The sequence below is a fragment of the Puma concolor genome, chromosome C2 (genome assembly GCF_028749965.1).
Source record: "Puma concolor isolate L17-30 chromosome C2, mPumCon1.1.hap2, whole genome shotgun sequence".
Lineage (NCBI taxonomy): Eukaryota > Metazoa > Chordata > Mammalia > Carnivora > Felidae > Puma > Puma concolor.
In genome coordinates this window covers 147,774,507-147,801,904 of record NC_141675.1, presented here as the reverse complement: position 1 = coordinate 147,801,904, position 27,398 = coordinate 147,774,507, and the positions used below count along the sequence as shown (strand labels likewise).

General features: G+C 50.2%; 1 protein-coding gene across 4 annotated transcripts in view; it reads right to left on the bottom strand.

Moving 5' to 3' along the window:
* Positions 1-27,398, bottom strand: part of EVA1C (eva-1 homolog C) — a 77,728-nt gene that overhangs the window by 33,180 nt on the left and 17,150 nt on the right. For 2 of the 4 annotated variants that reach the window (XM_086675856.1, XM_086675854.1), the window contains exons 2-3: positions 7,807-8,003; positions 4,825-4,948 (exon numbers count right to left, since the gene is read on the bottom strand). In XM_086675856.1, coding sequence (XP_086531982.1) covers positions 4,825-4,948; positions 7,807-8,003 — 321 coding nt within the window. Of the gene's footprint in view, positions 1-4,824; positions 4,949-7,806; positions 8,004-8,550; positions 8,774-27,398 lie in introns of those variants that run through there. The other 2 variants (XM_086675858.1, XM_086675857.1) reach the window with 2 other exon arrangements.

Genomic DNA, 27,398 nt, shown 5'->3' with positions numbered 1-27,398 from the left:
GGACCGCGAAATCGCGACCTGGCTGAAGTCGGACGCTTAACCGACTGCGCCACCCAGGCGCCCCAAGAAGTGCATTTATTAGCCATCATCTTTCTGATGTATTAAGGCCCATTCATTAAAGGAGGCCTTGATGCTGGCCAAACTCACGCAGAATAAAACAACACCTCCATGTAAGGCCTCCAGTGATCCTGTCCTCAGATTATGGGCAAACCATCTCTTGGAACGGAGAGGCCTGTGAGTGTCACCTTACATACATGGGGTTACTGCTGTTTGATGATGTGTCACTTGGTTCCTTAAGAATGTACTAATTCGCTGTCGCCTAAGAGTGACATTTCTGGGCCCTAAACACAGTGGGGCCACTAACAAAATCGCTACTTTTCTTAGAGAGAGAGAATTTGTTTCAGAGCTGGGTGAGACTGCTCAGTGGTCTCAGATTAGAAAAGGCATACACAGCCTTCCCAGTGGGTTTGGACAGGGAGGGTGACAGGAGCCCGGGGAAGTGGGAAAACCAGGACAACAGTAACAAAGTCCCCTTCCTGATTCTGCAAACTAGGGGGCTCTGTTTGTCCTCTTTAAAAAAAAATAATGTTTATTTATTTTTGAGAGAGAGAGAGAGAGAGACTGCAAGCAGGGGAAGGGCACAAAGAGAGGGAGACACAGAATTTGAAGCAGGCTCCAGGCTGTGAGCTGTCAGTACAGAGCCCGAGACGCAGGGCTTGAACTCACGAGCCATGAGATCATGACCTGAGCTAAAGTCGGACGCTTAACCGACTGAGCCACCCAGGTGCCCCTCTGTGAGTCCTCTTTAATAACACAGATACACATGTGCATATCAGCAGTAGCCTTCCACAGAAGGGCAGAGAGGGTGATCTGCCAGGATGAGAATGTGTTACTACTGATGTTAGTTACAAGGCCATGCGGGGCGATATTGACATGCAGACAGATACTTATTCACTTTTACCGTGTTTTTAAAATTCTCTACGGTATACCCTGCTCATGCCTGCACCCAGGGCAGACTCCCCTCAGCCCCCCAACATCTGGGTATCACTGCCTTTCGGTCAGTCACATCTTCAGCAAGAATGACCTTAATCTGCCTCCTGGAATAACAGCTACCAATTACTGAGCACAAGTGCACAACACCGTACTTTTACACACTCTGCCACAGTGTGGAAGGCGCACTGTCTTCACTCTACCGTTGGGTCACGGAGCCGACCCTGGGAGTTTCCCTATGCTATCCAAGGTCACGCAGCAGCCACACAGCAAACAGGGTTATGAACCCAGAACTGCCAAAATCCAAAGCCTCACGGAAACCAAGATTCTCTGCAAGGATGAGATTTAAGGAGGTGAAGCGGGGTGCCTCCTTGAGAAAAGAAGGCTCTTTCTACTGAGGTTTGCTGGTAAAATAGCTCTTCCACCATCCACAGGCAAGCCCTGATTTATAGCATTTGCCCATCTCCCTGGTGTAAATACTCCCGTTGTGGCAGATTTCACTGCACTCAGGCAGAGATGGGAAGAAATGCCCACAGTCGGCTCTCACGATGAGGGCTGGCTCCCCGGGCCCCTGGCTGCAGCAGTGGGGGTGCCTTCTGAGGATCAGTGTCAGTGTCACGCTCGGGCTGGCATCAGAAACAGAGAAGAGCCGCCGGGGTGAAAGGGCTGCAGAAACAGAGGCTGGAGGGGGTAGGAACGACCTCTCTTCTGCCTTCCTCTCACAGTGGTGACAGGGACCGCCTCCCAGCCTGCAGGGCCTCAGGTCACCAATGTCTACATTGCCCAAGGTGCTCTGGTCTGAAGGATCATGTTCCTGTTAAATTCGAGTTGAAATTCTGATGCCCAACTTGATGGTACTAGGGGGTGGGTCTTTGGGAAGGGCTTAGATCATGAGGATGGAGTCCCCATGCATGGGATTAGGGCCCTGAAGGAAAGATACCCTAGAGAGATTCCTTGCCCCTTCTGCCAAGTGTGGTTACAGCAAAGAGACAGCCATTTGTGAAGCAGCGGGCCCTCGGCAGGTGCCAAAGCTGCCATCCCCTTGATCTCGGTCTTCCCAGCCTCCAGAACTACAAGAAATAAACCCCTGTTGACTATAAGCCACCCAGTTGATGGCATTTTGTTAGAGCAGCTCAAACAGCCTAAGATACAGGGCTGTGCCCCACATCTGTTATACATGAGGCAACCAGAAGGGACGTGAAAACCCCAGCCACGCGTCCTCCCTGCTTAATGCCCCTCACAGAAAGAGTCCACCCCCTTCCTTGCCCATCAGGTCCCGGGGATCCTGCTCCAACTCCCCATCCGGTGCTCCTGCTGGCTCCCCAGAGCCCCCTGCTCCCTCCGGCCACAGCCTTCCATATGAAGTGCTCCTTCTGTGCCCGACCCCTAGTCTGCAGTCCCCAGCCCCATCACTAGCCAGGAAAGCCTTCCTTGCACCCCTGCCGGGCTCAATTCCCCCTGAGCTCCTGGCACAGTACCAAGAGAGTAGGGTTCTCCTGAGATGTATTCTGGACAGATACGATCTTTCTGGAGAAAGCTGATATTTGCTAGAACCTAAAAGGCAAGAAGGAAGCAGCTATGCGAGGTGAATGCTTGCTGGATGAAAGAACGTGGAAGCTCTCCAAGCTGGAGCCGCCATCCAAGAAAGTTCTGCAAAACAGGAGTTGCCTTCATATGCCAACACCTGGCCCCACACCTGTGCACGGTAGGTGCTTCAGCAGTGTTTTGCTGAAATGACATGAGCAATCAGACCTTATCACTGGCCACAGTAATAAGGCTGTGGCCTGGCATGATGTAGTCGAGGTTCGGCCACTTCCACAGGAGCCTTTTTATGTCTTTTACGGGTTGGTCTTTTGCAACTTCGCATTATGAAAAATTTCCAAGAATATCACAGGAGACAGGCATATTCTCACTGCGCAGATCCTTCAGCCGTTAACATTTTGAACACGCTTTAAAATGAGTTGCCTTTGGGGTGCCTGGGTGGCTCCGTCAGTTGAGTGTCTGACTCTTGATTTCGGCTCAGGTCACGATCCCAGGGTCGTGAGATCGAGCCCTACATCAGGCTTTATGCTGGCAGCTCAGAGCCTGCTTGGGATTCTCTGTCTCCCTCTCTCTCCGCCCCTCCCCTACTCAAGCTCTCTCTCTCTCTCTCAAAATATATAAACTTAAAAAAAAAAAAAAGGGTTGTCATTTCCACCATGGAAGGAGGACAGCATTTTTTGAGATTTAGCCATGGGAAGGACACTACTAAGAACACAGAGATGTAGACGGGATCTTCCCGAGTGAGACAGGAGGTGACGAGGATTCCTGGGGAGGGTTTGGCTGGTCTGCAAAGTTCGGGACTGTGTGTGGGTGTTTGCGATCATGTGCACGTGTGAGTATGTGTGTGACAGTGCATGTGTGTGTGATAGCACGTACGGGGGGGGATTGTATGCATGTATGAGTGACTATGTGCAATGTGAGCGTGCAATCGTGGGTATGCGTGCAAATGAGTGTGTGCATGTGAGTGTGAATGTGTGTTTGAACACACAGCATGGGGGGAAGAGCCATAGGGGCCGTTCTGAGGCATCTGGGCCCCAGCAAGGAAAGGGTTTAAGACAGAAGGCTGGGTATTTGCTGGAAGGTTCTAGTGCTTTCTCTGCAAATGTGCACTTGAAACTACTACACACGTATGAGCTAAAGCTTCACCCGCCTCCGGCACCTAGTCTGCCACTGTCTTGGGGGGGATGCTGGGAACCAGAGGCAGAAACCAAGAGAGAACAAAATGCAGAAAATAAAACCAACGCGTTGGGGTGACAGTGCAGAATTTTTAAAGTGATCATGCCTTCCTATCATCATTTGGTTAAATATTGTTGCTATAACTTTGCTTTCTTTTCAGCAGGTTATTTCGGGGTTGCCAGGAGCCTCTAATGTGGCAGTTACCCATGGGTTCTCTCAAGCAGGCTCTCCACACCTGCACGTGTGACCTCCTCGCTGAAAGGCAGTTACTTGTGGTCTTTAACGGGTTAATCACAAAACTGATGTGCGTTACAGGTGGCACAAGTCAACTGAGAAAAGTGCGAGAATCTGAGTAAGAAAGGCTGCTCCAGCCAGAATCTCCTCCTCTTTCTTTCCCCTTAGGGAAAGACACTGTGTGCGGAGCCCCTGCTGTAGGTGAAAGCGGAAGAAGCAAGTTCAGAAAGATCTAGAACCAGGGGCTCCAGCAGCAAATGTGCCCCCCGGCCCTCTCGAGAGAACAACAAACAGCCCAGCGACTGATGGTGAGCTTCCTTTGAGTAAGGAAAACCCAGTTCCCCATTTTGGGGAAAGGCAACTTCAGCCTCTTGCCACCCCTGATACCTTTAACATGGGTACAACTGGGTTTTACATATTACGAAGGATTTAAAAACAATTTTTTTTAATGTTTATTTATTTTTGAGAGACAGACACACAGACCACAAGCAGGGGAGGGGCAGAGAGAGAGGGAGACACAGAATCGGAAGCAGGCTCCAGGCTCCGAGCTGTCAGCACAGAGCCCCACATGGGGGTCAAACCCATGGACCACGAGATCATGACCTGAGCTGAAGTCGGACGCTTAACTGACTGGGCCCCCCAGGCGCCCCTACGAAGGATGTTTTGAATTCAAGGATTTGAAGAATGCACATGGATATATGGCTGCACACACACGTGCACACACACACCACAAAAGAATAGGTAGGACATCTCTATTAACAAGTTTCCAAGTTGGACAAACACCCACTGGCGGAGAATTTCCAACAGGGGTGTGAATAAAACAGGATATCCACACCCCAAACACACTGTCCCCCCCCCTCCCCCGCCCCAGACGTTACTTACTAGGCTGGCATTTAAAGGAGACCAGGAGGTATTTACTGCTTCCTGGACAAAGGTCAGGTCCAAAAACACGGCTATTGACCAGGAGATGGCAGGCACGCTGGTTCTGGCATTCATCCAGCACCTTCTAAAATGAGGGGGGTAGAAAAGGGATAGGCTTGAAAACCACACACGGTGTCTGTGAGACCCCACACCCGGGCTGCTCTGGGCTCTGACAAGGAAAGGACACCTGTCTGCTTGGCCTGGGGGCCACACAAAGAACCTTCGAGCTGCTATGAGCTGTGTCTGAGACCGCACACCTGTGCATTGACCAGGTCGGCTGCCTGTCTCCCTGTCTGTCCCAGAGCAAGAAACCCGACCCTACGGCGCCAGGCCCCCACCAGAAGCCCAGCCTCCAGTCTTCCTCGAGTGGAAGTGTTGCCGATGGTTTTGACCGAAGTGCTGCATCATGGAGGCTTCGGGAAACACGAGCGAGACCCGAGGACCTCAGAGCGTGGGCCAGATGGGACACGGAGGTCCCTTCCGGAAGGCGTCCCCCTGGCTGCAGAGCTGAGAGAGCCCTGTGAGGACCAGGAATCACGGCCGTCGCTCTACGTCCTTAGAAACGGCCGAGCACAGACCACAGAGAACTCAGCATTTGGGGGAGGCCTTGGGAGACCCAACCCAAAACAGGCCAAACAATAAACATTAGAAAGCTGATTCTTCCCACCCTTGCCAACCTGGAGGGCACAGGGCCTACTTGTTCCCCAGGGGGTAATTTTCCTCTTTGGAAAACTCAGGCCTTCTGTTGCTCATTTGGCTCCAAAGTTCTCCTTCAAATCTCTCTTTCCCTCATTTTTTTCCCAGACAGTGCACACTCCTTTGTGAATGAATCTGTTCCGTGCAAAAGCCCATGAATCGCCCTGTGGAGGGTCACAAAGGGGCCTCACTGCCGTGCTTCCTGTCTCCAAACACAACAGGCGCTGCCTGTAACACACAGGTCTTACACTTAGTGTCCGCTAACAGGATACCCAGCACACTATACGTTTCCCAAGAATCTACTCACTACTGTTGGACTCAATTTACCTCAGCTTCACGAGCCTGTCCGAATCGCCACGCTCTCATAGTAGATTATGGAATATCTCCATGAAGGCTGCTGGCCTTACCAGGCATCCCCTGTCACCTCAGGGGCCCGGCAGAGGTGGTATGAAATCTGGAAAAACGCCCAGGGACACCCCCCCCCCCCCCCCCCCCGCAGAGGACGGGACACATCCTCATGGCTGAGGGTCACCGTGCAATGACTCAGCCCTTGTGTGGCTCCACGTGATACAACCACAGAGTGGGACCCGAGGCGGGGCTGTTCCCAAAGGGGGTTAACAGCTGAGAGATGCGTGGGGCGGGGGGATTTCCTGTCGGCATTCAGTCACGGGCCAGACCAGCTGAGGTGCCCCTGGGTGGACATCAACACCTGTTCTCTCCAGCCTTAGGTGACCTCACTCTGTGGAGGAGGAAGCACTTTGCCTCAGTTCCCAAACGCGGCCCAAAAGACACAAAATAAAGGATCTCTTGCCTTCTGGATGAAAGAGCAGTGCACGGGGGATGTTTCTGGCAAACAAACCTTCTGAACAACAATTGGAGTCGTGTTCACAAATGCTAACTTGTCTGCCTGGCTCTGGAAACGCCCGCTTCCCTCAGGCCTGCCTGGCAGAGCCAGGCACCATATTGGAGAGCGAGGGTGGTGCCCATTCTTTGCAGCTCCAAGGTGCCAGGGGTTCATATTTCCACAAAGCAGGGCACCCGTCCTATGGCACCGGCCGGTGTTCTTTTTATGCACCTAGGAGAGCGGCAGCCGGCCTGGGGGGCCGGGAAGGGTGGGCAGGGCAGTTGGGGTAAGGACTGGGGGCAGGCCAACCGGGATACAGCTCCTGGAGTGGCACCCCAGGGACAGGACTGGGGGCTGGGTGGGGCACCCACAGGAAGTAGCTGCTGGTCTCCAGAAGCAACAGGTGGCCTCTCCTCGGGGGGTGTGGAAGCCACGTCCAGGGATTTCACTCAAACACATCCTTTTGGCTACTCGGCTGGTATCTTTACCCATCACATGGCCATTCTAGATACTAAGACGCTTGGAATGGAAGCAGTAAGTGGTGTAAGAAATAGAAAAATCCTTATGTTATCACATGAGTTTGGCTTCTCCTCTTTGGACCTCAGAGAGAGCTACACGGCATGAACACCAATTCCATCAGTCCTTAGTCTTCCTAGAAAATTTATCTTTCCCCCCCATTTCCTGCGGCTGAAAAACAGTCGAAGAGCCATGAATAGTCTAAAATCACCACTGAAATACTAGTCTTGACCTCTTCCTATACCAAATCTTTTGCTAATCCCAACCCTCCCCCCCAAAAGAAAGTCTTAGATGCCCCCTCCCCAAATTCCTGGTCCTATATGACAGAAAAGCAAATCAGCAGAGGCCGCCCAAAGAAGCTCGAAACAAGAATAATGTCATTATCTACAACTGGAGAAGAAAACCATTTTTTTTTAAAAGACCATGATTGCTATTTCCCTTCCTCGAGAGCATTCTCTGAGAAGTTGGTCAGGATCTCGACTGTCTGCCTCACACAGCCCCCCGTGGTTTCCACTAAAGGAATCACGTTCCCTCTCTACTGGGGTATCGACGGGACAGGTGGTCCTGGAGGGTGAAGGCCAGCACGACTGTACTTTGCTTTACGGCAGTGAGAGGTACGTCTCTGAATAAATTCGTAAGGCAAGCGTATTAAGGGAGCTCCCCAGCAGGCAGGAATCCCATTTAGTCTTGTTTGGTGAAGAACCTTTTCCAGAAGCAAATAATAGCGCACTTGTGAAACCGGTGATTTGTATAAGTTGGGGTTTTCGTGGATCAGGTTTGCTTTGAGCAAACTATATAATCACAAGCATATATACAGAGAGAGAGAGAGAGAGAAGGAGAGAGAGAGGACCATTTTATCATCCTAAAACATCTACGAAAGATAATACCTGCAGTGTTGTGGGTGCCACGCAGGTTAAGCTGTCTTCCCTCTGGGAGGCAGGCTGCTGGGTGCTACACATTTGGTAATCTTGCCCATAGAAGGCCGACTGGACACTTATCGTAGAATGCCGAGGGCACTGTAGATTCAAATGGTCCCCATCGCAGGCATAGGCGGTGTGATTCTGCAGGAGTTTGGTTAGGTAACCTGGAAAATATTCAGCTGGGTTACAAGAGGCCCAGGAACTCACCACTCCTTCACAGATGTCCAAGCAAGAGGACCTCAGCTCCCCAGGGGAAGGGCTGGTCAGTCCGGAAGACACCGGGTGGAGCTTCCCTAGCGGCTGCCGTGGAGAAGACCCCAAACGAGGCTGGTAGCTGAGACTAATGGAGCCAGGTGCCAGTTTTCCCATCTGGGTTGTAAACTTTGGTCTGGAGTGGCCCATGGGAAGGCTGGGAGGGCTCTTTCCCTTTGGGATTGGCCAAGGGCCAAGGAATCCTGAAGCATCTCCATAAAACAGGAAAAAATTCCAAGTGGGGGTCCCTTGGGCACGTAGTTGCCTGTCCCTGGAGAGATTCGGGCTCCGTGATCTCCCACTTGCTAGGCCAGGCCTTCCTGGAGCGAGGGGATGCCATTTTACTTCGGGGTAACCACTCCTGGGCCCTGGACAGCCTATGTGGGGTAAGGGCCTGCTCTGGGGCCAGGGGAAAGGGAGGGATGGTGGGGCTCTGTTGCAGGTTGAACAATGTCCCACCTCAAATTCATGTTCACCAGGAACCTCAGATGTCACTTATTTGGAGACAGCCTCCTCGAAGATGGAATTAGTTAAGATAAGGCCATACTGGAGGAGGCTGGCCCTCAATTGGTGTGACTGATGTCCTTATAAGAAGAGACAGAGGGAAGACAGCCTTGTAGAGACTGGAGTGATACATCCACAAATCAAGGAACCCCCAAGGATTGCCTGCAACCACCACAAGCTGGAAGAGGCAAGGAAAAGATTCTGCCTTAGAACCTTCAGAGGCACCAATGGCCCCAGGACACCTTGACCTCCGCCTTCCAGCCTCCAGAGGGAATGAATCTCTGCCATTTTCAGCCACCTCAGCCTCCGGTCATTTGTTACAGCAGCCCCAACAAACTCATACAGGCTCCGGGTCCCAGCCTCCCTGGTTCCTTCTCCAAGCAGACTGGACGAGCCACGGGGCCCCGGGCTCTGAGGAGCTGTGTGCGTGACCTGGCAGGCGCGGGAGGCCTGGACCACTTCTCAGAAAGGAGGAAGGAAGCTTCATCTGAAATGTAGATTCCTTTCCTCCTTCTCACACCTCATGAGGTCAGTCGCAAGGCAGCTGGGAGGGAAGCCAGGGACTTTCTGGTGAGGTGTGTGGGAGACGGCTTTGGCAGGCCTCAGCCTCGGAGGGGGCGGAGGGGGTGTGGAGGAAGGCAGTTTCAGAACTCCCCAATTCCCACGCAGATGGCCCGTGCTTAAGTTATTCCTGTTTAAGTTTCATAATCCTCTCAGGCCACAGTTCTCTGCAAAGGGCACCCACTCCAGCTCCCCGGCCTTCCCTGAAAGTCACAGTGAAAGGGACCCTGACGTCTGCCACAGGATGGTCACACTCACCAACCGGAAGGTGAAGAGGGGGACTGTTCGACATGTAACCCAGACCTGAGGCCTCTCACCGCCATCCCCTTTTTCCTTCCCACCCTTGAAAGCGGCCATAAATAGGCCAAGAAGGCCACTAGCTTGAAGTGGCCTAGCTTGAGCAGACCCTAGCTTGAGCCGCAAAACTGACATCAGGCACGGGGAGGGGGTGAAGGGGGGGGTGGAGTCTGGGTCCTGCTGGTTAGAACAATGTCATCACTCTCACTGTGCTCCCCTCCAGGCACGGAGAGAGGAGAGGCAGAGACCCCCTCGGTGGTCCCACGGCCACAAGTTGGCATCTTCCTGCGGGACACAGGCGGGCCGTGGTAAAGCCATGACTTGGGAAAGTTCCAGCCCCTTTGTGGGATCTCAGCTCCCCATGATGAGCCACACCAGGGAACTCAGAGTCGCCCTCATGCTGCCCCAGGCTAGCACCCACCCCGAAGTTCCCCAGGCTGCTACGCCCTCCCTTGTGTCTCTTGAAACTCATCATTAAAACTTTCTTGCCCATCACCACGCCATTCCCCAGGACCACACTGGGTGACCAGCTGACTAAAATGTTACATCAATCCCGGGAGCAAGACTTCGGCTTAATGGTTTGTCCCAACAGGCCATGCGTGACTCTAGCTAGATGAAGGAAATGACAGGGCCGGGGGGTGTTGGAGGCACAGGCCAGAAGGGGCCTGGGTCCCAGATTCATGGAGAAGATTCATGGAGGCTTCTCCACAAACTGTTACACGAGTGGGAAAGAAACTTCCGCTGTTTGGACCATTCTTCTATTTGTCATGCAGTCTGTCCCCAGTAAACAGAACTTGATCTCCGTGGGACCATTTACATCAAAACATGATGTGAGTGGGGTGTGGTGGCCGGAGCCCCCGTGCATGCCATATTCGTATTCTGATGGTGCTCTGGAGGCAGAAGCTCAAGGCAGAGGATGGCCTCTCAAGGCCTTCCGGGCCCTTCTGCACTTTGAGCGGGGAGAGGACTGTGTCAGTCCTAACAGCATGAGATACAAAGAAGACACTTCAGCAGTAACATCTGCTCTATGCTCAGTCCAGTTCCTTCTTCAAAAACCTATGCCTGTGTCCGCCCATGATTCAGCACTAAAATGAAGTGAGCGAGGAAACTGCAAACAGACACGGAGGGAACTTAAATGCACATGAGTAGCGAAAGAAGCCAGGCTGAGGAGGCTACAGGCTGTATGATGCCAACGACATGACGTTCTGGAAAAAGTACAACTACAGAGATGGTAAAAAGATCGGTGGTTATCAGAGGTTTGGGGGAGGGAGGGCTGAATGGGGGGATCTCAGAGGATTTCAGGGAGATACAGCTACCCTGCAGGACACGAGCGTGATGGACGCTTGTCAAAACCTCCAGAACACTTGTCATTATACACAGTCAAAACCTACAGCACACAACACCCAGAGTGAACCCAGACGTAAACTATGGACTGTGGTCCATACTGTGATGTGTCAATGTGGGTTCGTCAATTGTAACACACGTGCCACCCTGATGGGGAACATGGAGAGTGCGGGGGGGGGGGTGGCACTCAGGGCGTTGTCTGTGTGGGCACAAGAGGTATCTGGGAACTCTCTGTAGCTTCCACTCAACTTTGTCCTGAACCCGAAACTGTTCTACAAATAAATGTCTATTTAGGGGCGCCTGGGTAGCTCAGGAGAGTAAGCATCCAACTCTAGGTATCAGCTTGGGTCGTGATCTCACGGGATCGTGAGTTTGAGCCCTGCCTCAGGCTCTGTGCTAACAGTTCAGCGTCTGCTTTAGAATCTCTCTCTCCCTCCCTCTCTCTGCTCCTCTGTGCTTGTGCTCCTGTCTGTCTGTCTCTCTCTTTCTCGCTCTCAAAAATAAATAAGTAAACATTAAAAAAAGAAGAAGAAAGTCTACTTAAAAGAAAATAATTAAAACCACTTGGGCTTCCCCAGAATAGTGTCACCTTTGGGAGACGAGGGGTTGGCGACAGGGAGGGGTCATGAGGGTGAGCTGGCCAAGCTCTTTTCTGGATCTGAAAGGTGGATACATGTTTTACTTTGTGAAAGGTCACCCAGCTATGCACTAGGGATAGGTGCATTTTTTTGTAGGTAGGTAAATAAAACTGCTTAAAAAAACCTTTCTCTGACCAATGCTTTTAAGTAAATGAAGGACATCTAGACTCCATGGAGCCTCCGGAGGATCAATAGAACAAGGGCAGTGGAGAGATACCATGTTCTTTTTTTTTTTTTTTTTTTTTTTTAAATTTTTTTTTTTCAATGTTTTTTATTTATTTTTGGGACAGAGAGAGACAGAGCATGAACGGGGGAGGGGCAGAGAGAGAGGGAGACACAGAATCGGAAACAGGCTCCAGGCTCCAGGCTCCAAGCCATCAGCCCAGAGCCTGACGCGGGGCTCGAACTCACGGACCGCGAGATCGTGACCTGGCTGAAGTCGGACGCTTAACCGACTGCGCCACCCAGGCGCCCCGAGAGATACCATGTTCTACAGCCAACCACAACCACACCAGATGCTACTCAAGAGTGACGGCAGGAGATGCCCCTGAGGACAGACCACTGGCCCTCAAACCTTGGGGTCAGGATCCCTCCACATTTGCATCCCACACCTCCTTCTGACTGGCCCACTGTGTCAGAAGAGGTCAGGAAGAAGGACAAGTTACAAGTATCTAGTGTTTTCAGCAACAAAGAGGACATCACGGACCTTCTTGAGAGGCATTTGGGATGGTGGGTGGGGACAGAAGCCACTGAGCAGAGAGTTGAGGAAAGTTGAGGAAATCCAAGATGGTTCATGTGGTAGGAAGCATAGTGGCCTCCCAATGATGTTCACAGGCCCCCTCCTGGGAGCCTGTGAACATGTTACCTTACAGTGGAAAAGGGACTTTGAGGTTGTGATTAACTTAGAAATCTGGAGATAGGGAGGTGATCCTACAGGACCTGAGAGGCCCAATAGAATCGCCAAGGTCCTTATAAGACGGCCAAAGTGGATAAAAGATGTGGCAATGGAACCAGATTTTGAAGCGATAGAGTCATGAGCCGAAGAATATAGGTGGTTTGTAGAAACTGGAAAAGGCAAGAAAACAGACCGTGCCCTGAAGCCTCCAGAAGAACGCAGCACTGTTCACACCTTGATTTTAGACCTCCGATTTCCAGAACTGTAAGAAAATACATCTGTGCTGTTTTCAGCCACCAAGTGTGTGACGATTTGTTATAGCAGCCATAGGGAACAACACAGTTTATACGGATGACTCTTGCAACAACTTGGTAAAGGGGAGGAGAAACACAGGGCTAAAGTTATAAGAACTGATGTCCGGGGACAGATTTTTAAACAACTGTGATTGAGTTAAAGCTGGGAGAGACTTATGCACGTACGTGTGTGTGTGTGTGTGTGTGTGTGTGTGTGTGTGTGTAAATACATATGTAGACGAGCCCTAGGTCATGTGCAAATTATATTTCTCGCTGTGGGTTGAGGTGGAACACATTTGAAAGTGGGTCCTAGCAGGAGGGCGCTTGAAATGTTGGAGCGTGGGCTCCAAGCTAAATATAGGGCAGGAATTGAGCACAGGAGAGGCCCAGGGGAATAGAGGTCTGCTCAGATCCAGCAAGCTCAAGGTGGGTGCAACCACACCAGCAGGCTGCAGAGGCAGGAGGTTGTGCCCCATGTGATTTCGAGGCGGCGCACTTGGAGACCATGGCGATGTCCAAGAAGTGGCCACGGAAGAGGGTGTGAGAAGCGGGTGGAGGGGAAGGTTGCTAGAAACGAGGATGCCCCCTGGACCAGGCATCTCCCAGGATACAAGTAGGAACTGTGACGGAGCAGGAGCCTGCTGCCAAGGTTGCTCTTAAACAAAGGGCAGATGACAGATGACCCACTCCCAGTCCAATGCCTCTTCCAGTGTGCTGTCCAGCTTCCAGTGAGCACGTGCACTCTTCCCATTGCGTTGGGCAGAGTCAACACATTGCTTAGTGTTTCGGTCCATTCAGGCCTCCTATGACAAAACACCACAGATGGGGTGGCTTATAAACAACACAAATTCATTTCTCCCAGGTCTGGAGGCTGGAAAGCCGCAAATCAAGGCACCAGCATGATTGCATTTTAGTTAGGCCCCTCTTCCTGGTTCAGAGCGAGCCCCATCTTGCTGTGCCTTCACATGGTGGAAGGGGCCATGGAACTCTGCAGCATCTCTTTTATAAGACATTAATGGGATTAGGGAATCTCATTCATAAAGACTCTACCCTAATGACCTAATCACCTTCCAAAGACCCTACCTCCTAATACCATCACCTTCGGGGGTTAGGATTTCAACATATGAGTTTTGGAGGGACACAAACATTCAGACCATAGCACTTCGCTTCTCTATACCTTGGTTTCTTGGCTGGTTCAAATGAGATCCCTTTTAAAGAATGACTACTGGGGCACCTGGGTGGCTCAGTCAGTTAAGCGTCCTACTTCGGCTCAGGTCATGATCTCACAGTTCCTGAGTTCAGGCCCTGCTTCGGGCTCTGTGCTGACAGCCCAGAGCCTGGAGCCTGCTTCAGATTCTGTGTCTCCCTCTCTCTCTGCCTCCCCCATGCTCGCACTCTGTCTCTCTCTCCAAAATAATAAATAAACATTAAAAAATTAAAAAAAAAAAAGAATGACTACTAACGCAACTTTTTGTTGGCAGTTCTCTCTGGATTGAATGCCCCATCATTCCGGATCAATCAAAAATGCTTTATTTCTTAATATGCTCACCCAGAGCTCTTGGTCTAGCTCTATGTGTGTGGGCAAATATTTACTATCCTGAAAGAAAGCAGAAGAGCAAACTGTTAGGAAATCAGTCTTTGGAGCCTGGCCTGGCCTGGGAATACTCTGTTGTTCCTTGTTCATTTCACATAGTTCAGGGGCCAAGGTACAGCTTCTGTTTAACTCCAAGATCCTCTCCTGATGAATCTTTCCACTGTGTCACCAGCAGAAGCTTCCACAGCCATGGCCATGGCTAGAACTTTCCTTAAGGGATCATCTTGCAAGGCCTGGCTGGGTTGGGCAAATCTTAGAGTAGTTTAGATAAAGGCTTTTATGTGTTCCTTATTTTAAAGGCAGATGGATAATTCACAGGGAAGGAACCCCCTAAGAGTGCCAGGAGCTCTCCTCTGTCTTCAGAAAGACAAGGGGAAGTCACTCCTGAAGATTCTCATTCCCGTCACTTTTACGAGGAAAAGCCATTTCTACAGAAAAACTCCAGTGACCAGAGAATGACCAGAATGCAAATGACCAATTTTCAAGGAATCGTGGGTGTGTCCCAAAGTGTCCCGTGAGAGGAACAAACATTACGCGGGGGAGAAAGGAGGTTAAGTTATAGCAAAATGAGGCTGGGATGTACGGGTTAAAACAAGGCAAACACAGGTCTTTCCCTGAAGCATTTCCCAGGGCCACAGACAGGCCCATGTGCACTGCAACTGGCAAGCATCGGAAAGAGGAGACAGAATCCCTCGCACACAATTGACCAGCCCTCCTTTTTTTTTTTTTTTTTATATTAAGCATCTAAAGGTTATTGTTAAACGCATCACTCTTAAGGAAACGGTTAGAGTTCCGTAAAACACAGTGCAGACGGCTACATCTAACTTGGATGATTTCAGAAGGTAGTTCAGAATCCCATACGCCTGCGGAAACCTCCATGCGGCATCTGTGGGTGGGGAGGAGGAGCCGGAGCCGAGGGTTAAAAGCCTGAGAGCAGGGTTCAAAGCGGAATTAAGCTGTGTGACTGTGGCCATCACCTCTCAGCCTCGGTGTCCTCGTGTTTTGCGGTGAGGATCAGATGATGTGAAGGGCATAGCATCTTTATCGGCCATAATCCACGGCACCTGTCCGGGGTATCACTATTGGATTGTCAACCTTGAAGAACACGAATTTACACAGAGCTCTTTGGTGGCTTGCAAATCAAACCGCACTTCCGTAAGCCCCGTCTGCTCTGAGCACTGATGGTAGGACGGTCAGCTCACAGACAAGCGCATGGCCCAGTAGCCACCCTCATGGTCCAGAAATGTCACTGCTGTGCTTGAAGGGAAAGGGAAATTTACCTTCTTTCCTGCCTGCCTTCCTTCCCATCTTTCCTTCATCCCTCCCTCCCTTTCTTCTGTTCTTCTCTTTCTCTCTCCTTCTCTCTCTCTCTCTTTCCTTTTTTTTTTTTTAATAATTAAGGTTTACAGCATTACAATATTTACAACAGGCCAAACGAGCTGCAAATCCTTCCTCCTTTCTTTTCTGAAGTCAGAGCCCTCCGCCAAGAGTCCAGGTTTCCCAAGGGCTAATGGCTGCCTGAGTCACTCTAAGCACAGGATATAAGTACATTAGTTGCTGGCCCCACATCCATGTGCTAAAGTCCCCCAATCACCAGGGGCCAATTTCCCAATCTTCCTTCTGGGAAGAGAGTAGAATTCAATTATATTGCCCTTGCTACCCCCCCCCCCCCCTTCCCCACTTATTTAATAAAGCAGCACCTTCCAATCCATTAATGCCTTAGATAAGCGACTACACCCTTTTATTCACAAATACTCAAAGGTGTTTCTACATGTTTGAAGTTCTTTTCCAGAAAAGGGTTTTTTTTTTTTCTTTTGTGTTTGTGAGTATGTTTGGAGAATTGGCAAAAGCAGGAGCAGGGGGCAGTCCACGTGGCTTTAGGGCAATGAGTCAGTGTTTCTAAGAGCGCAGGAAAGGCCCCACAACGGATAAAGGGCTCATGACTGGGCACCACACACCCCAGAGCATTATGATCAAAAAGTAAAGTCAGTTTCAGTGATTTCTCTAGGCCTGGGTCTGGCACGAGAAGGTTGAACCTGGAGGTTTATGATGAAGAGAACGACAGCCTTCAGTATATATCTTCGATGTTTGAGGAGGAATCACAAAGGTGAGGGACCACCAAGGGTGGCCCTCTGATGTAACAGTGAGCTCAGATCCTGGTCCCAAAACAGACCAGGGGAGGACAGAAGGGGACCTGAGGGTCTCCATGGGGTAGCAATCATACATTTTCTTCTGAGCACATGAGAGGAGCACGTTTCCCAGTCCTGCTGTGTGGGCCAGTGGAAAGCTCTGACCAATGGAAACAGGGCAGAAGGGATGTCGGCCACTTGCAGATATGGCCCTTGAGACTCCACGTGACCCTCCACTCCCTCTCTCTGCCCATCTGCTGTCACATGTGGAAGACAGAAGGGACAGGGACAGCTCTGAGGACCCAGAAGATGGGGGAGGCACAAGACGGAAGGAATCTGGGTCCCTGAATGACTGCATGAACACAACCTCCCCCTTTTCTAATTACACTGGACCACAGCATGAGCAAGAACTAATCCTTTATTCTGTTATTCCCCTGGGGTTGGGAGTTGTGCGTTTCAGCAGCTAGCCCTACCCTGTCTAGTACTCCAGCATTCTGTCAACTGGTACCTGTGTTAAGTAGAAAGCCGGCAGGACTTTGAGTAGTACCGAAAACTTTCGCCAAACACACCCCCCGTTGGTTTGTGACCGTGGTGCTGACACCATTTCACATGACCTTCAATTTCACCAGAGGAGTCATTTCTTTGAGTCAAGACCTTGCAACCGAAAATCTACAGTTGAAGTGAGTTAAATTACTAAGGAGTTCAAAGGGATTAGCGGCCTCATTAATCAGTCACCGCTCTTCCTAATAACACTGACTTTTAAAAAGTGCATTAGCAAAAGTGGAAAGCAGAGGCCAGTGGGCTTGGATGGAATGCTCCCGAGGCAGGCGTTATGGCCATGTACTTGTTTCTACACACTGATGGATGTGAGAGAGGGCGTGGGGCCATGACCATGCTGGGCGATGCCCTTGCATCCGAAGTGCCACAGCACAGAGGTGGCGGCCATGGGCTATGAATACGGGGAATTCATGCTCTGAGCCCTCTCAGATCAGATGTGTGTTTGGGCATACTGAGAACAACCTCTTTAGACCTCTGTTTCATCGTCTGTAAAACCAAAGACTTATGCCTGCTTTATACTGCTGATGTGCAAGGGATAAGAAATAGTAGGGCACCTTTTAGGGTGGCTGGCACGTCATTTTTTCTTCCCTGAGGAGAGCATGAGTGTACCAGAAGGAAACTAGATTGGCAGTCCAATCTCTGGAAGAGGGAGCCCCAAAGAAGGCAAGGGTGAAGAACATGCCAAATCCACATCTTCTCAGCTTAATCTTGGTTTGGTCGTGGGACAAAGACTTCTGTAAAAACGTAGACGATGTTTGCTTTCATATTTTATGAACTTGTCCCCAAACAGGTGCTCATCTCCATGATGGGGGGATTATGCCATTAATCATTTACCCTCAGGTTTCAGGGGCTGTAGAAGCATTTTTCATAGAAAGAGCACAATGTTCCCTAAAAAGAACCAGTTAAGTGCTAATTTGGGTAAGTTTGCTGGCCTCTGATAAGCCACTTTTCAGCCTACAAATTCCTGAAGTCCAGTTTCTGACCACTTTTTCTCAAGAGCCACCTATTCTCTTTGAGAACAAAACTGCTTGGTTTTCTTAAAGCCAAATAAAAATACCACTTCCAAAGGCATAAACCCTACAAACTTTCCACGTTTGCTTGTGCTTCCAAGAGCATTTAAAGGAATCCCAAAGTGGATTGATTAAAATACTCTCCAATTTCTAATCAGACATGGAGTAAATAACCCTGGAAATTGACTGCTGACCTTTCTCGAGGAAAGTGACAAGCCGATCCCTGCCCCACCACCACAGGCTCTCTCTGTGACTTTTCTGCCTTGAGAAAGAAACATCCTGGGGTGCCTGGGTGGCTCAGCCAGTTAAGCATCCGACTTCGGCTCAGGTCACGATCTCACGGTTTGTGGGTTCGAGCCTGGCGTTGGGCGCTGTGCTGACAGCTCAGAGCCTGGAGCCTGCTTCGGATTCTGTGTCTCCCTCTCTCTCTGCCCCTTCCCCACTCACGCTCTCTCTCTCTGTCTGAAAAATAAAATAAAAACATCAAAAAAAATGAAATGAACATCCTGTATCTTTCAAGAGTGCCACACGGCACCCCATCACCCTTTTCCAGGCACACAGAGACTTTCCCATTGCCCCTGGACTTTGAATCCTTGTAGCCAACGCTAGGTTCTGAGAGTCACTTACCCAGTTCTCTTTTACCTTGTTACTTTTTCTCCCAATACCTCCCTGTTTTCTCTTCCTACACACCCACCTTCTGATTCATCAAGCCCCACACTTTCCCCTTTAGAATAGAATTATGTATGTTCTTAAGTGGATTTTTCTGTGTGGCTGCTCACGTGTAAATTCACGTGTATGGATTTCAGATCCCCGGGCCTGGCTAAGCACTTGTCTACACATGTGAATCCACTGTATGACTTTCCAACTCACCCAAACAAAAAAATCTAAAGTCCTTATGTGACTGGGCGCCCTTCTACCGTTGTGACCTCATCTCCTACCGTTCTCCCGTAGGCTCTGGCCGCAGTGGTCTTGTTTCTTAAAAATGCCACCCAAGCTCCCACCTCAGGATTTTGCTTTGGCTGCTCTTTTTGCCTGAAACCGTCTTCCCTCCAAATAGATGCTCCCCCCGGCCCCCCGGCCATCCCGCCCTTTGTTCAGACGTAACTTTGGGAGATAGGCCTTCCCCGGCTGCTGTGCAAAACAGCACACCCCCTGCCCCGTCACCCCTGATTCTGCTTATTTCACAGCACAGACACCTGTCGTGGTGTCTCCCCTTTCAACCCGTAAGTCGGGATTTTGTTTCATTTACTGCTCTGTCTCTAGCACCCGGAAGGAATCTGACATATAGCAGGAGGGCGAGGAATCGCGTTTTTAAACGAGTGAGAGAGTGAGGGAGACCAGCAGAGCAAGAGGAGGCCAGAGGAGCACGAAAGAGTAGCAGATTCTGATGCACCCTTACAGCAGCCGGCATGGCCCAGTACTTACACGTCTCCCTGTGCAGCTTCAAAGTCGCCCATCACTAAAACTTCTATCTTTCTGATGCCTCGACATCCCACAAACCGTGCGCAGTGACCAGGGTCAGAAGGCTGGCCCCCGTAACCAGTTCCCCTGCCTGACCATGAGCTAGTCACATTCAATAAAACCCCTCATGCCTTTGCTTGTATACTCCATCTAACCTCCCCAAAGGCGTATTTGCCTATCCGTCCGCTCTCTCTCTGCTCCCCACCTGGTTCAGCTGCTCCCTGGGCACTCCTCCCATGTGGCCCCCTGCATGGCCTCCGTGCCTCTGTCCTCTAGGACCTGTGTATTTCATAACGTCTTTAATTCCATGTGCCTCCGGAGGTGTAGTTTCCATGGCCATGATGGAGTGATCCTTAAAGACTCTACAAGAACTTACTCCCCAATTTGCAACACAGTAAAATACTGTATTACATATATATATGTATGTATTTATAATAATATGCTACTTATAGTAACATACTATACCATATATATTTACATATATAACATGTATACAATTATACTTATATACGAATATACAGAGAAGGAAGGGTACCAATCAACTGATTAAAAATTACTCCAAGCATGCTCTGTTGGCCTTGAATTACAATCTTATGATTACACGCATGATTTTATTTTGAACAAATCTGGTAGGAGCTCCTTCATGCTTTTCAACCAAAGATTTCCAATCCTATCGAAATGAACACGGGGCGCCTGGGAGGCTCAGTCGGTTGAGCATCTGGCTTCAGCTCAGGTCATGATCTCACGGTTTGTGAGTTCGAGCCCCGTGTCAGGCTCTGTGCTGACAGCTCAGAGCCTGGAGCCTGTTTCAGATTCTGTGTCTCCCTCTCTCTCTGCTCCTCCCCTGCTCATGCTCTCTCTCTCTCTCTCTCAAAAATAAATAAACAGTAAAAAAAATTAAAAAAAAGAAATGAATACCTTGTTCAGTAACCAGGTACTAAACCCAGAAAGTTATTCAGTGAACACCATCTGGACTAGATTAGCGTAAAAGTAACTGGATCAATCCCCATTTGCCTCAAGCACCTAAACGGAACACTTTTCCTTTTCTTTGGAATGCCGAGTAACCCCCAAACTACAGGGCCACTTGGTGATGAAGGCGGGGGACTGCAGTGCATTTGATAACTTAATGCAACTTTTTACCAGCACTTGAAACTCACATATGAAATCTACACTTGATCTTTTTCTGTTCGGAACTGGCCAAATTAGCAGCTCTATCCCCATGGACAACAAAAGGCTCTCAGAAATACTCAGGGAAGCTGACCAACCAGAAGGCCCAACGCACGGACGTGGGGGCAGACAGGTGCCGCCTTCCCCGCCCGCCCTGTAAACAGCCTTTCAACTTCAGATTGCTTATTTCACGTCTGCCTGCTGCCGAAATGTGTAGGATGATCAAGGTACATGGGATATGTTCAAGGTCCAAATGAAGACTTCAGGGCACACATTCAGTTAATTGGGAAATTATATAGTGATTTCACTGCTCATTATAATGAAACTTTTTTTTTTTTTTTTTTTTTTTACTTTAGAAATGATGCTGTTTGGTGAGTAGCACTAAAACCTCATAAGGCTATTTGGAAGGTTACAACGACTAGATTTAGGGGCAGGACAGGTTTGCTGTACTTTCAATGGGACATGGTTCGTTCCTCCAAGCAGTGAACAAAATCAGAGCAGGGGAAGTTTCTAAAAGTTGAAACCAACCTAAACAGCCTATCCAAACGGCTGCGTTTGGGAACAGGCTGGGTGACCCCTTGTATCTATTACAGCCACCTCACTGGGTCAGTGGACAATTTCGGACAGGCCCTTTGGCTTCCCCCCTTCTTTGGTTTCGCCTTAGACTTAGGGGAAGTAACAGTATTTCTCCCTTTGTATTTCACAGACACAGGGACAGCCGGACAAATGTAAAGAAATACGGGCGCCCACACAGTAATTGGGCTGGCCCCGCCTCGCCCTTTATATTCATCCTTAATTGAGTCCCTGGCACGCTCCCCCCAGGGCTGGGTTTAAAACTTCCCGAGCAGGTCCCGGGGGGCCCCTACTTCCTTAATTCTCCTAGAAGCTGCTTAGTTACTCTTCTGTATCCTTCCTTTGTGGACAGTGGTTTTTTCTGACTGTCCTCACTCTTCATGATCGATCACTTTATTTTACATTCAACGGCTTAGGTCCAGCTGAGTGATTACACCTCTCACTTTTGAGCCCTGTTTGGTCTACTTTATTCTCCACCACCCAGGAGTTTTCCAGTTACTGGCTCCCGGCCATCTTCTGGATGGCTAAGTTGGGGAAAAGTCTGACCCTGGTCATTGGTATACACAGCCCACCCTCATTATTCACAGATTCCGTATTTGCAAATTCGCCTACTCTCGAACGTTGATTCGTAACTCCCGGGTCAAGAGTTGCAGGGCTTGCTTAGCTCAAAAAATTCTCGTCGGCAACGTGCACGGCCCCAGCGGAGGTGGAGCAGGGCGACAGATGCTCTGCCTTTTTGATCCAGCTCTCCTACCGAAAACAAGTGTCCTTTCCACGGTCTATTTAATGCCAGTGTTTTTCACGCTCTTGTGAAGTGTTGGTGACTTCGCGGTGTAAAATGGGTCCAAGCACAGTGCTGAAGGACCATCAGGTATTCCTAAGTGCAAGAAGGCTGGGTGAGGCCTTAGGAGGAATATGCGTGTGCCAGACAAGTTTCCTCCAGGCATCAGTTATAGTGCTGTTGACCATGAGTTCAATATTAACGACAAGGGGTCATGAAACAGAAACACGCATAAAACGAGGTCACGTATTCCCCTACGGATGACTGTTCAGTATTTGCTAATTCAGTGTTGTAAAGCAATGGTCTTATAGGCTATAAGTACCTCAAATAACAAAAATCAAGTGTATTTATATATGAGATAGAGTAGGATTTATGTAGCCACGTGATTGCTAGCCTTCCGATTGGACACCTTTCTTAGATAACTCAAACGTCAGAACTGCCGTCTGGGATTGCCTTCAGAACAAGGTTCAATGTGGCAGAACTTTGCCTTTGATTTTTAAAAAAATACAATTATTCATTCCTACTGTTTTTATAAAATCTTCAACCTTTAAAAAAAAATCCTTGCCAGGGCGCCTGAGGGTTTCAGTCAGTTCGGTGTCCGACTTCGGCTCAGGTCATGATCTCACGGTTAGTGAGTTCGAGCCCCACATCGGGCTCTCCACTGTCAGCACAGAGCCGGCTTCAGATCCTCTGTCGCCCAATCTCTCTGTCCCTCCCCCACTTGTTCTCTCTTTCTCTCTCTCAAATAAATAAATAAATACTTTAAAAAATCCTTGCCATCTCCCTGCTCATTATGAAGCTCACAACAGCTAACAGTGATGCCAAGGAAGTCTTTCACTCTGGGCTGCACGGAAGGTGGCACAGCCAGCTCGTGACGGGGACAGGACAAGGCCCCGCTCCGGCTTCTGGTCTGGAGTCTCTTCTCCAGGTTCAAGGGGCTCCTCATGAACCTTGAATCCAGGGCTCCGAATGGAGGAGGAACTGCTCACCACTTCTCCTTCTACACTTTGTTACAAGGTTATTGCTATATATATATTATATATAATATTGGGGTGGCCTTGAATACTATGGTAGAGGAAGCATAGGGAGTGTTCAAAACACGGTGGAGGGGGGGAGGGAAAGGCCAATAAAACAGGCATGTGACACACCCAAGAGGCCAGGAGGGCTTCCAAGTGGGAGGTAACTCCTGAAGAAAGAGCAGGAACCAACCAAACGAAAATAAGCCTCGGGCATCAGGGACAGAAGTGCCAAGGCTCAGCGGGTGTGTGGAGACAGTCAGCCTGGCCAGCATGTAGGGTAGGAGGTCAGGTGCAAAGGCTGAAGTAAGCTGCACCTTGCTAAGGAGTCTGGATTTCCTCCTAAAGGCAGAGGGGAGCTACTGCAGGTTTGTTGGGGGCAGGCGATACTGGTCGGATTTACATTTCAGAGAAATCCTTCTACTGGTCTGCGTTGGATGGACTGGAGAAACCCGTGATGAAATGAGGGTGGTTGCAATCTTGCCAGGGAGCCTGGCTGCAGGGGATGGGGTAGGAGGGGCTGAGACCAGAGTCAACAGCACGAGTGTATGACCTGAGCATTGCACACAGCCCCACACTCAGAAGGGCCCCCGCGCTTGGTTTAACGCTCTGCTCTCACCATCTTGAAGTTCTTCATAATTTAAATCCTGAACTCCTGTTTTGTAAGTGAAGCCCGCCAGGACGATTGGGGCATGTGCGTGGGCACAGGAGGCACCCGTAGTATGAGTCACTGCTGTTCCTTGTCACCCCATTCCCATGATGCATTCCAGATGCCCTGAGCATAGAATTCTGGCCGACCCACAAGGGCAACGCGTCCTGGGAAACTCAAAGGGAGCACGGGAAAGGTGGGTTCTGTCCAGGACCGAGGAAACAGAGATGCTGACAGCGAGCCCCGGGCAGCCAGAGCTTCCGTTAGGATCAGAATTGGTTTGGGGAGGAGGGGCGCCTGGGTGGCGCAGTCGGTTGAGCGTCCGACTTCAGCCAGGTCACGATCTCGCGCTCCGTGAGTTCGAGCCCCGCGTCGGGCTCTGGGCTGATGGCTCAGAGCCTGGAGCCTGTTTCCGATTCTGTGTCTCCCTCTCTCTCTGCCCCTCCCCCGTTCATGCTCTGTCTCTCTCTGTCCCAAAAATAAATAAAAACGTTGAAAAAAAAATTTAAAAAAAAAGAATTGGTTTGGGGAGGAGCAAGGCCATAGCAGTGTGAGAAAGAGGGACGATCAAGGAGCCCCATCACATCCTTCCTTACCAGTGTCTCTTCAGGATGAGCCGCCACTTGTCCAAAAACGAGGACACAGAAGGAACAGGAAAGAAGGGGGAGCTTTCAGTCCCTCCTCACACGTCAGGAAGCCAAAGGCAGAGAGCGGTGACAGAGTGTGTGGTGCACGCGGGAAATAGGCGTTGTGCCACTTCTGTAATTCCTTATACGTGTTAGATGCCCTCATAGTCGCACTGAAAACTGGCATCGCCCAACGTGAAGAGGAACAGTGAAGTCCATGCTAGTAACTCACAATGCTCACTTGCTCATCGTCTTTGCTCAGAATGACACGGAGAGCAAATACAAACACCATACCAGGTTGGGAGAGAGGCCATGGAAGGAAAGGGAAATCTTTGTATTTTACTACCTTTAACAGCACGTTGCCCCTGATTTCTGAACAAGAACAAATTTCTGAACAATCTCAAATTACAGAGATTTGTCCCCAGGATCAGTGGGGACAGGGGACAGGGGCGGGGGGGGGGGGAGAAGAACGTGGCAGGAGGGACAAGGGAAGATACAGTCATGACTCCAGGTTTTGAATCGGTGGCACGTCCACTTGAGAAGTCCGGCATCCCACTGAGCGCCCCGGGTCAGAAGCTCCAAGAGAGGCCCTGGAGGAGGACCAGCAAGTGGAGGCTGAGGTCGGGAGGTGGCTGGGGGCAGGACTGTGGGCAGGTCTGCAGAGATGTAGACGGTCCAGAGATGGGGCAACAAAGAAGGTCCCAGAAGGGAGCCTAGAGGGAGGGCCACAGGAGCAAGGGAAGGGCGTGGGGTGGCTGTGGAGGAGAGGCGGGAAATAAGATGGCTGGCAGAGGCGGATGTGAGAGAGTTGACCAAAGTGAGGTGTGGTTAGCTCGAGTGGCCTTGAACCAAGTGCCCAGTCTCCCCGTGCCTCAGACGGTCATCTATCTGTAAGATGAGGGTACTGATAACACCGTTTGCCGCAAGGGGTTGCTGTGGCCTTCCACAGTTCTCAAGGCCGGAAGGCACAGACCAAGGTGCCCACAGGACCACGCTCCCTCTGAAGTCTCTAGGAAGGCTCTGTTCCAGGCCTCTCTCCAGCTTCCGGCAGCTCCTTGGCTTGGGGCAACGTCACTGTGACCTTCACATGGCAATCTCCCCGTGCGTGCCTCTGCGCCCAAATTTCCTCTTTTCGGAGACACCAGTCATCTTGGGCCGGGGGCCACCCAGATAACCTCGTCTTAACTTGATTACTGCCGTAAAGACACTCTCTACGAGGGAGGTCCCATTCTGAGGTAGCAGGGGTTAGGACTCCAACCTGTGGTTCTGGCATTGGGGGCAGCGGGACGCGATTCAACCCATAACTGCTCCACCCAGAGTCAAGCTGCTATATAAACATTCTTCTTCACCTTGACTCCTTCCGTTTATTCTTGTTTTCTTCAAAGGTATGAGGAAGAGGCCAGCAAGAGCTTGAGTTTGGGGAACCCAAATGTGTTGTGGTCACAATCTCCATGGCAACGTGACGCTCCTCCAGCCGCGCTCAGCTGCCCAGGTGAAGGTAAATACGTGGAGGAAGGAGAGGGAACAAAGAAAAGGGAATGGCACGTTCTGATAAGAAGCCAAAGCCAACCACGGGCAGAAATACCGACAGCGAGGCAGAGAGGGAAGGCGGCTCGCTGCCCCGTCTCCCCGCGGCTGCCCCGGAGCCCACGGGGGAACTGGGATACAGGTGGACAGAAATCAACGGCAACCCCTTCTCGACCTCAGCTAACACACTGTTCCCTACACGCGCGCAGAAGGAAAAGCAAGTTTGGATGATCTGTGAAGACGACAGATTTCACCTGTGGAGCAGAAAGGCATTCTGAGCCCGTGGCAAAGTGGAGGCCTTCGAGGAACTGAACTTCTGATGTTCTTTGAAGTGGTGAGAATCGCACCTGATCCGGAGATAAGCAACAGGTGGGAAGCTGGGTGAGTGACCGGAAGGGTCAGGCCGGGCATCGCCTTAACTGAAAGTATTTCTGGGGCTAATTTGCAAGGCATCAACCCCCAAGGAAAAAAACAGACGGAGCTGGGAGGGGGGTCAGAGCCTAGACAGCGAGAGGCGCTCCGATGGGGTCTTATCTGCACCTCTCTCCTTAATCCACAGCCCCTCCCGCGCTCATGTTCTCCTCTCTTCATCCCAACACCAGGAGTAACACTGATGGTGCCTTCTCTGGAGCAGTTCCCCTTGCCAAAGCTCCAGGTCCCAGAACCTTTCCCTCCCCACTCTCTCCCGCTCTAAGGCCTGTTTATCCTGAGTAGAAGACCCTCCCAGCTTTGCTAGACACATTACCAACTAAAAGGCTCAATGCATCTATGTGAGCATGGTGGGCAAGGGCACCTGCAATCTAAGAGGCCCGCACCCACCTTCACCAAACATCAAAGCTCACTTCGGAACCGCGAGTGACGGAACACCACATTCCTCCCCATGTGACGCACAGAGAACGCAAGGTCGCTGCTGTGACAGTCCTGCCCAAATGCATGGGGATATAATCACGACACACGAGACTGATCCAAACTCAGGGACATCCTCTAACATAACCGTCCTGTAATCTTCACAGACGCCAGCGTCATGAAAGATAAAGGCTGGGGGACTGTCCCAGGCCACAAGGACACTACAGAGACGTGAAACCTGAAAAATCCCAGTGAGTAGGGGTTTTCTTTTGCTCTAGATTATGGGGACAACTAGTGAAATCTGAATGAGGGCTGTAGATTAGAAAACAGTACCACGGCAGGTTAATTCTGATCATTGTTCTTGGTTCTGTGAGTCCCCGTTCTTGAGAACATGCAGAAGCATTTAGGAGTAAAGACATCTTGCCCGTGACTTGGAAAAGAATGAAGCAAATGTGATACAATGGTAACACTTGGGGAATCTGAGCAAAAGGTATAAAGGAAGTCTCTGTATTACTCTTGCAAATTTTCTGAGTCTGGAAAAATAATAGTAATTTTTTAACATTTAATAAACATACAGATGAATGGCACAAAAACAGACACTCGGATCAATGGAACAGAATAGAGAACCCAGAAATGGACCCACAAACGTACGGCCAACTAATCTTTGACAAAGCAGGAAAGAATATCCAATGGAATAAAGACAGTCTCTTCAGCAAGTGGTGCTGGGAAAACTGGACAGCGACATGCAGAAGAATGAACCTGGACCACCTTCCTACCCCATACACAAAAATAAACTCAAAATGGATGAAAGACCTAAATGTAAGACACGAAGCCATCA